Genomic DNA, 10,200 nt, shown 5'->3' with positions numbered 1-10,200 from the left:
TTAACTGATGTTTATAGTGTGACACAATATCATCGTAATAAATACAAAGATGAATTTAGAATTTAATGTTTATGAGTTTTTTTGTTGATTTGATGCCACAAAAAATTTGGAAAAAAGTACTTAATTTCTTAATTTATTGCAAAGTTTCCTGAACTTTCGTCCAGTATACTCTAAATTTATCGCTAACTGAACACTTTACTGATCGTGTCAAATCTCATTTACTTTGACATGCTACATAAAGTCATGAAACAAAAAAAGTACTTGATTTCTTAATTTATTACAAAGTTTTCTGAACTTCCGTCTAGTATATTCTAGATTTTGTCACTAATTAAGCACTTCATAAATCAAGTCAAATCTGATTTATTTCGACACTCTATATTAAATCAAATTTACTTCGATACGTTACGCTCTTAACTAACTCTTAAGATTAACATCATCCTTAAGGACGAGGAGGAAATCGAATAGTCTATCTTTAATAAACACTATATAGAGTCTTTTAATAAAAAGTTATCTATTTGTTAAATTCAAATCATGAATTTTTTTTAAGATGATGTTGTAAGTTTTATTTGAACATGCAATTTAAAATTTTAAATTGTATTTTTTGCTCATAAACATACAAAATTCATAAGTTGTAAAAACTATAAAAATTATTTCAATTCTTTGTACAATTTTATCAAATAAACAAAATTCATAACAAAAGTATAATACACTATTATAAAGTTATTTTTTAAAAAATACAAAATTTATTAATCAAATTTTAATTAAACAAGAAAGTAAAATTAAGCATGAGTTATAGTTTACTACTCTACAAAATTAAACACGATCAATGTCATGAGTAACTATATAATTATTGTGAATATTTCATCATTACTTTAATGTTCTCATAAAAAATTATGTAAATATAAAATAATAGATGTTTTTATAAAATATAAACTTGTGATCAATTTTTATATTTTAAAATTATGATATAAAATTCTTAAATTAAGTCTTTTATAGAATTTAAAATTATCATCTCATAATTTGAAATCATATAATTTAAAATTATGAGATGAAATGACAAAAGCTTACTTTAATATTTTAAACCCCCGTTCTCTAAATCCATCTTTCGTGTGTGTCGAAGCGTCACCCAAATGAGTTGTGCAACGTGCATTCAGATTTAATTAGCTGCAATACGGGTTCAACCGGATAAAACTCTGATACTCTTTGCTCAAAACTCCCAAGAAAAAAAGCATATGTATTTTGAAGCTGAAAAATTCATGGATTGATTTTGTAAAAATTGAGCTAACGTTAATGAAGAATGTGTTTCTCAGCAGCTTTGGCACTTCCGTTACTTCCAAATCTCGAGACAAATTCTGCAAATTGTAACTCAGTATGTGCTTTTCCGTTGTCATTTTACTCTAATTTACTTTATTTTTGTTCACTAATTGATGTGAAATTTTGCCAACAGAATTGTAGTGGAAAGGATGAAAGTCCAAATAAGGGTCGATCGGTGAAACTGTCATTACCAGCTTATAAATGGCGATTAGTTATTGCTTACGACGGTACCAGATTTTCAGGTTTCATTTTATCTTCGTGTTACTTCAGATAGAAAATTGAGGGTTGAAATCTCTGGGTTTTTTTTTGCTTATAATCTAATTGGCGAGTTGATTTCTCAGATGGTTGCTTAACTAATAGTTATTAGTTACATATTGTTGAAGAAAATTGGAACTGAGAAGAAAGGTCACTTTCTGAGGGACACACTTACAATTTTAAGATTCAAATTTTTAAATTTTGACTGTGAATTCGACATTGAAGCTTTAGGTTTTCTGAAATAAAATTTAAATATTTGAAAACTATCGTAAAGGCACTGTAAAGAAATTTCGGTCAAAGAAAAACTTGGTTGGCTCTTGAAATTCCAACTGTGCAACAGAAATTGGGACAAAGGGATTCGAGAAATCAACCCCTAATTCGCCGTGGTCTTTGTTACTCTAAAGTTAACAACTAATTTTTAGTTACATTCACAAGTAACTGCGGTATTTTGATATTTCTTTGTGTGGATGAAATACTTTAGAATGATAGATGGAACTGTGACAGATTTGTAGTCTTCTATATTTCTGAGAATTTACCTAGGTATAATAAGCAGCAGATATTCAAAAATATTCTTTGATGAGTTTCTTGACTTAGTAGTCCTTCCTCAATCTTAGGTGAAAGGAAAAAACCATGTTATGTACATTCACATACCACAGTACATCATCCATTTTCTTTGTTCAAGTTTGTTCTTTGCACGTTCATTTTCTTCGAGTTTTCCAAGTTGGTTAGTGCTCTCATTTTTACTGTTAAAAATGGCTAATTTATTTGACATTCCCTAAGTCACCACAATATATCACCGTTGGATTCTTTTGTACGATAATAGATAATTAACGTCATTCCTAAAAATCAATTAAGGCGTAGAGCTTGTTTAGTGCTGTTAAATGTCATTTTGGATTCAGATTCATCTCAAAATCATGTTCGTTTCTGCGTTTGACTCTTTTCTGGGCATTGTTCATTCAAGTAATTTTTGCAAAAGGAGGTTATAAACTTTTAAGGGTCACTTGGTTTCTTGGTAGAGTTATGCAGTTATTAGTAATGCATGGATTAGTTAGAGTTTTCATTCAGGTTCTAGATTGCTAAGATTGTACTCCGTCCATCCCATTTTGATCTAACTACTATTCAAAGAGTCAATAACATTCTTTGTTTATGACCTTCATAATTATCTTTTCAATCTGTTTGAAGTTTAAAACTTGGAAGTTAGTACTGTTTTTGATGTTGTATCTAGTTGTATACTATATTTTTTTAAAAGAAATAAATCAACACCCCATGTTAAACTGAAATTTAATCAAGTCAACCCTGACGAAGTGAACTAGGCAAGTCAGATGGCATAGTAAGATTTTGAAGGTACTAGTAATTGCAAATTTGACACCTTACCTTTTGTTCTCTGTTTCTCGATTTCCTCCTAGCATGTGTATGTAGGTAATTTGAGTTCGTTTTTCTCTAAGGTCATCCTTTTTCTATTTTTTTGTTCTTTATCAGGCGCAACGATTGCTAAGATAATAAGATGTTAAACTTACCTTCTAAATGTTTGTATACCTCTTTTATTCCCTATATTTTTGCGTGTGTATGTTGGGATGCAGTTGCTTTATTGTTATAATCCAGAATGATGAGTATCTTGTAGGATGGCAGTATCAGCAGTCAACACCTACTGTACAGTGCATTCTGGAAGAAGCTCTGACTAAAAAAACGAAAATAAACCGCAAAGAACTTTGTTTAGTTGGTGCAAGCCGGACAGATGCAGGAGTTCATGCATGGGGTCAGGTCTGCTTTCCCTGCCAATGGATTCTCACTAACCAAGAGAAATGATCAAAATAAATAGACTTAGAACCAACTTTGGCTTTCAGGTGGCACATTTCATTACACCTTTCAACTATGAAACACTAGACAATGTTCATAGAGCTGTAAATGGTCTTCTTCCTTCTGACATCAGAGTTAGAGAATTTAGCCCTGCAGGACCTGAGTTTCATGCGCGTTTCTCTGTCACAAGCAAGATATATTGCTACCAAGTATATAATTCCACTATCATGGACCCATTCTTGAGGCACTATGCTTACCATAGTGAGTATAAACTCGACGCTGCTGTCATGAGAGAGGCCGCAAAGCATTTCGTGGGGAAACATAACTTTTCTGCCTTTGCCAATACATCACGAAATGACCGGGTGCCAAATCCAGTGAAGACGATATTTCACTTTGATGTTGTTGAAAAGGTACTATATTCATCCCTTTACTGATACAAGACTTATCAATTAGATTCCATGGCTTGCAGTGAGGGTGGGTTTCTCTTGGTCTACACAAAATACACTTGAGCTGTCTCACGGCTCAAGGTACATGCATATTGGTTTTATATCAAAATTCCGTCATTAGGTGCATCAGGGCTTCCCTAAGCTTAGAAACTCAACAAGTCTTGTGTATTCTTGAAGTTCATGCTAACAAATTCCAAAAATAAAGGAGTACAATTTTTTATGAGTCTCACCTATATCCCATTTTATTTGAGATATTTTGACTAGGCATGGAAATGAAGAATTTAATCTAATTCATTTCTTTATGGGTAATAATACGAGTAAATGTACTAAAGCAATTGATAAAAAGTTATCTTTGGATAGTAAAAAAGCCATTACATCATTGTTAAAGTTTGAATTGTTTAAGAAGTTGATTTTGTAACATGAGGATAACTCTGTGAATGTCTTAAAATATTATTGTTTACGAAGTGTGTCAATATCGTAGTACATCTCATAATAGACAGATGAGTACATGTCAACACTAGTAGTATTTATATTGGAATGTTCCTTTGAAAAAAATATAGCTCCATAATGTTAAAAAGTATCTCTGATTTGTAAGTTCTAAAGTGCCATACTTAGTAGTAAATCTATGAACATAAGGTGGCAAACACAAAAGAAAAATAATTTTACAATCAATAGTGAGGCTATCTTATCCTAAATGCAAATCCTCTGCATTAGACTATCTTATATGAGAGGAAAAATGGATAACTATGGACATTTTCCCCCCTTTAAAACTTTTTTATTGCCCTCTACGCCTTGAACTATTCAAAATGGTACGAGCACCCACCCCGGTCCACCGTACAAACCATGGGATGATGGAAGACACCCAACCTTCTTAACTTCCATTCTATGCCGTGTCAGTAAAGAACTTCTGTTAAGGTGGCCTTTCTGTATAACAAGAAGGATAGAAAATATGGTGTTTGATACAAAAAACATTCAAAGATAGAGTTCAGTCCCTTACATTTTTGGTCTGATCTTTGCTGACTTTTTACAGAAGTTGATGGCTATACATATTGCTTTTAATAATTGTACTAGTATATTGTGTAAAGAGTTGGAAAATTCTTGGTGCTTGACAAATACACTCCGGTTTTGTTATAAAAAATAGAAGAAGGCCCACCCTTTCATAGTTTCCGTTTATACTCTTTACTTCCCAATCTGAGATTCATAACCTTTTCTTTGCTGTACATATTTTCTGAACCAGATTGCTGTAGTTTTGTTATCAATATAACTCTTGTGCTTTTTAAAAAAAATGTTTCAGGCTGCAGTTTGCATGTTCCTATGATAGTTTACCCAACGACTAGAGTAACAAAATATAAAAGTGAAAATGAAGGAAAAAGCATACTGTTACTGTTGCTTCTGACCACAAAATCATCCAGCCTCCACAGACTCTCCACTCTCACACTTTTCATCCCTCCGAAAATTTAATTGTTTTAGTTTTCCGTAACTCGATTTTGATGCTCATCTTACGCAGTGCTTGAGAAGGAAACATTAAAGGAAAGTAATGACATAGATGAGGAAGCACTTGAGATAAAAGAAAACAAAGGGAAAAAGCAAAATTCCCAGATTAGGATTAGTTGTAGAGGAAAATAATGAAAAGAAACAAACTAGGGAGGTCAAACTTAGCCAAGTTTGGTTTATGGGCCATACCCTGAGTTGGTTTTCATAGCTTAATGACGAAGCCAGTGCTTAGAACATATGAAACTGCAGCCATGGAGGCATTACTTGTCATATGTCTATCAATAAAGTTTTGAGTTGATATCTTCTTGTGTTTTTCTTTAGGGACCTCTTTTACGGCTTGAAGTTGAAGGATCTGGTTTCCTATATAGACAAGTTCGGAACATGGTATGTTACCCATAAAGAAAAATATTCCCATTATTCGTCATGATTTCAGGATTGAATCTCAGCTGCTCTTGAACGGCAACACTGAAGATAATACGTGGTGTTTTTTCTCAAAATCTTTTGTAGGTCGCTTTGTTGCTTCAAGTTGGAAGACAAGCAGTTCCACCAGATATTGTAGTTACGATTTTGGAATCTCGTGATAGGAAGGAACTTGCAAAGTATACCTTGTTACTTCCACCTCATGGACTTAGTCTCGAGACTGTCAAGTATAATGAAGAACATCTCATACTTCCAACAGATTCCCCTGCTAGTAGTTTTGGGAGGCACCATAGTATAAGCAAATGTAAGGTGCTATTCGTTTGACTAGTTGAAAAATCGAACAATGAAGGAATGCTGAACGGATTCTGCCCTTTTTTAACAGATATTCATGAAAAGAATTTTGCGCCAGCCATATGCATCAGTTTTTTCTTAATGACACCTTTTTGTGATTGCTGAAAAAATGGAAGTATGCAATACTGCAAAGTATTGACGAACACCAAGTCAAGATTTCAGCACTTCCTGTCTTGGTAACAATTGCTTGAATGCATGGCAAGAGTAACAAGCACTCATACTATCTCGAGCTCTGCATATGCATCTTGCAATGCTTGGGGTCGTGTTGTCTGTGGTAGCTACTATTCCATAAACATATGTGAATGAGCGTCGTGTGCTGGATTAGTTGTGATTTCCTGTTATTGAGTTCAAATTGCTTTTATTTCTGACCTTTTCTAGGTACGGAAGTGCACTTTCCTCCAGATGGAAGTATTTGAACAAATAAAACATGCTTAAAGGATACAGTTTTGCAGAGGAGAGTATTATCATTTGGTGATTCTCTTGGCTATTGTCTTTGTATCTGAGTTTTGGGGTTGATTTCTAAGTTGGTCAGTCACTCAACTAATAGTTATTATCTCTGAAAGTCATTTCTCTTCTTGATTCAATTTTTTTCAATAAAAAAAAGTGAGTTTTTGAGATAATAACTGTTAGATGAGTGACCATACGAGAAATCAACTCGAGTTTTGTTGCTTGAATAGCCTAATAAAGCTCATCTTATCATCAAGCTTCTATCCCAGGATGTGGCATATTAAGAAATAAGAATGTGTTCGGTATGATGTTTTTCAATTTTTTTCATTTTTTGGTTGATTAAATATTTTGGAAAATATTTCTTTGAAAAAAATAAATTTTTTAAAAGTGAAGAAAATGAAATAGGAAAAAACAAGTTTCAGTAACACGTCATATTGATTGTGTCCTCATTCTTCAACACATTTTATTTTCATTGCCACTCCCGTACCCCCATACCACCACTCCACAATTTTCACCTCTTATAATATTTATTTAGATTATATATAAATATTTTTAAAATAATATATTTGCTTCTATATTAAACACACATACAAAAAAAATCTATTTGTTTTTCAAAAAATATAGATATATTTTCTAGGAAAATATTTTCCATTCATACCAAACACATCCGAAGTGCTAGAACTTTCAGCTAAGTCCTATCTAATGAGGGGCATTTGACAAGGGAAGAAACTTTAGCACTGAAATTTCAACAAACACTAAATTTTGAACTTACTATTTCAAAATAGCAACAATTATAATTGTAAAACTTTCAAAGGTTAAATTCATCAAGTTTTAGTCGTGGCTTCGGCGTAATGGTCAGCAATTGAATATTAAAGACACTTGAAAAGCATGTTAATAAAGTTAGGTTTAAAATTTATCCATATGAAATATTTACTTCAAAACAGTTAAATGCATATTAAACAACATATATTTTGATTGAAACTATTAATAAAAAAAAATCGTCTAAAACAAGCAGTAGGTCCTTCGATCCTCAAAGCTAAAATAAATGAATATTTGATTACTGAATCTAGAATTAAATGTAAATCAAATACAGTGAATCTTTCCTTGATCTTCATTGATCATGGGGATTAGCCAAAAAATAGTAATCTTGGGTATGTGCTATTTCCTTTTTTTCTTCTTTTAGTTTTTTTTTTTTTTTTTTTTTTTTGGGGGGGGGGGGGGGTAAGGTTGTTGTTATGTATAGAACATCATCAAAATTTTCAAAATCTTGCATTTTGGGCGTCAATTTAGCCACCACATGAACAAGATGATGATAAAATATGTACAATATGTGCCTTGATTTAATTAATTAGCTCCAAATAGAACAAAGATTCATGTTCTGATGGCCTTGGATTTGTCCAAAATTGACCACATCACTTGAACATCTTCATATCCACAAGCCATTACTTCACCTTGCAAATCTACCACATGCTTATCTTGGTCTGCAAATTAACACAAAAGAAGACATGTGTTAAGAGAAGATCAAATAATAAGGTCAAACTGACTATGCGAATTGAGAATTTGAAGTTTACAAATTCTTGATTTTAGCCCTTTTGACTAACTGGATTCTAAATTAAAACAAATTTCTAAAGATAAATATGGAATTTAAATCGAAGTTGTTGGATTCTACCAAACTCATACATAATTGCCTCTATGAGGCCAAATGAATTATAACCACATGTGAATCTAAAATTTAGAGTCAACAAGTTAAATACGAATTTGATCTTTTCTATATTTACACCTTTAAACTCTTTTTTTTCTACAAAGGTTTAATTGATTTAAGCTAATAGCAATAAACTCTATCTAGATCTGTCTCTTGACCAAACACACTACATATCGACTCCACAAACAATAACAACAACAGCCCTTTACCCTTCAGAGTCTGTGATCGAAAGACTTTCAGCTCAAAGCAACATAAATATATACACTCTATTATACACAAATTGTACATACCTTCTTCTTGTGACTTCTTTTCCCTTGGTGAATCTCTTGGTGATTGTTGATTATTATTGAAAAAAGTTCTAGCTTTTCTGAATGGAGTGGTAATTGTTTTGACCCATTTAGTCATTTTTCTTTTTCTTTTGATATAAAGAGTTGTTATTGCATCTAACTCTCCATTTTCTAAGAACAAAAAAGAGTTTATATATATATATATATATATATAGAATGTAACATCTCACCTAGACTAGAATATAACATTTAATTAAAGGGATATTGTGGGAGCCATAATACCGCAGGCAAGATCCGTGAGATAAGCTTTGTGTAGCCTCACATCTCTTTCTTATTATTTTTTTTAATTATTTGGTAATTGAAATTCATTAATCTAATTAATACGAATTCATATCGTGTAACTTTAATATGAAATAAATGCTTTTTTAATTAATATGAAATTCACACCATGTAACTTTAATAATATAAGATAAAACACTTATATTTAATACATGTTCACACCAAGTCTACGAAGATAAAACAGTCATCAATATCAATATATTAATATAATTATTTTAACTATCTGATATTCAAAGTTCACTAATCTGATTAATATTTATTTGCACCATGTAAGTTTAATATAGAGATAAAGCATTCAATATAAAAAAAATTGTTTTTTTTTAATTATTTAATATTTAAAGTTTATTGATTAGACTACGCGTTATCCATAATATGTAAGTCAAACATGGAAATAAAATGCTCAATATCAAAAAGTTTTACTATTTCAATAATAACCTTCAAAATATCTGATTAAGAATCGAGAATCGCAATCCACCACTCCCGTGCTTGGTCTTTTTCTCTCTCTTATTTTAATTAGTATTATATTGTCTTATCTCAGCAGTTCCAAGTTTTGGTGCCGACTGTCTCAATAGCCACATGGCTACGGAACCCTTGCACGTGAAGGCCTTCTATCTTCTTGAATGTGACGTTACAAGATTGGTCGTCATGTCTCAAATTATTTATTATATTTTATTTTTTACACGTTATCGAAGAAAATGCTAATCATGAGGAGAGCGAGGAGGAGATTATGATAAAAAAATTATTGTTTACTTTTAAAATGATAAATAATTTTTTTAAAAAATTATAATAAATAATTTGAAACTAATAGAGTACTACTTGTGTACTTTGGTATTTTGACTTCTATGAAATAATTCACATGGTGGTACCCTAGGTAAGGAACAAAGTTGACTTTACTTGCATTATAGTCAAAGTTGATGGCTGTGAATATTTACCTATGCTCCTAATAGAAGTACACTTCTATGGTTTCGATTTATTGTGAGGAAGGCGTGAGATTAACGTCAACTCTTTATGTTTTATTAGAAAATTAACAACATCGATTGTTATTATATTACTAGCATAAGATTCTTGTTAAGATGTTTATGCTTCGTATTATCATGGGTAGGCAAATGTGGATTTAGGCGGAATATAATGATTTGTTCTAACGACCCTTTAGGTCGTTTTGTATACTATGACTTTTTATTTCATAAAAGACTTATTCCGTAAATTTTTAGTGGATACTTTGGACTAATTGATAACTAAGGTTATTTAATTAAGGGGTAAATTTAAATAACTAATTTAATTAATGGGCTAAGTTGATAATTTAATTAGTACTCTATACCACTTATTCTATATTTATTTAAAATAAAGT

The 10,200-nt window shown here is 31.5% G+C and overlaps 1 protein-coding gene and 1 long non-coding RNA gene across 4 annotated transcripts; one reads left to right on the top strand and one right to left on the bottom strand.

Annotated features, from left to right (window-relative positions):
• The first annotated feature begins 1,124 nt into the window (after positions 1 to 1,124).
• Positions 1,125 to 6,552, top strand: LOC129880921 (uncharacterized). 3 transcript variants are annotated; one of them, XM_055955181.1, is made up of 7 exons: positions 1,125 to 1,369; positions 1,448 to 1,541; positions 3,191 to 3,330; positions 3,414 to 3,776; positions 5,628 to 5,690; positions 5,814 to 6,030; positions 6,109 to 6,552. In XM_055955181.1, exons 1-7 carry the CDS (start codon positions 1,298 to 1,300, stop codon positions 6,180 to 6,182), a joined length of 1,023 nt encoding a protein of 340 aa, XP_055811156.1. In that variant the 5' UTR covers positions 1,125 to 1,297; the 3' UTR covers positions 6,183 to 6,552. The 3 variants fall into 3 exon arrangements, with proteins under 3 accessions (XP_055811156.1, XP_055811155.1, XP_055811157.1); XM_055955180.1 differs by having other exon boundaries at positions 1,128 to 1,369; positions 1,448 to 1,556; XM_055955182.1 differs by having other exon boundaries at positions 1,130 to 1,369; positions 1,448 to 1,556; positions 5,814 to 6,552.
• Positions 6,553 to 7,561: 1,009 nt separating this feature from the next.
• On the bottom strand, positions 7,562 to 8,709 carry LOC129878012 (uncharacterized). Its single transcript, XR_008763717.1, has 2 exons — positions 8,517 to 8,709; positions 7,562 to 8,005 (listed from the first exon to the last, which is right to left on the bottom strand). It is a non-coding gene; the product is annotated as an uncharacterized LOC129878012 (long non-coding RNA).
• Between the last annotated feature and the right edge of the window lie 1,491 nt (positions 8,710 to 10,200).

Source organism: Solanum dulcamara, chromosome 2 (genome assembly GCF_947179165.1).
Source record: "Solanum dulcamara chromosome 2, daSolDulc1.2, whole genome shotgun sequence".
NCBI classification, from domain to species: Eukaryota; Viridiplantae; Streptophyta; class Magnoliopsida; order Solanales; family Solanaceae; genus Solanum; species Solanum dulcamara.
The sequence above is the reverse complement of the archived record's forward strand: the minus strand, read 5'-3'. Positions and strand labels throughout refer to the sequence as shown.

Bases quoted from the DNA above. Each gene is read 5' to 3' on its own strand.
- LOC129880921 (XM_055955180.1), top strand. From the start codon at position 1,298: ATGTGTTTCTCAGCAGCTTTGGCACTTCCGTTACTTCCAAATCTCGAG. The intron at 1,370-1,447 runs GTATGTGCTTTT...TTTTGCCAACAG, and splicing joins ATTCTGCAAATTGTAACTCA to AATTGTAGTGGAAAGGATGA. The intron at 6,031-6,108 runs GTAAGGTGCTAT...CTTTTTTAACAG, and splicing joins GCACCATAGTATAAGCAAAT to ATATTCATGAAAAGAATTTT.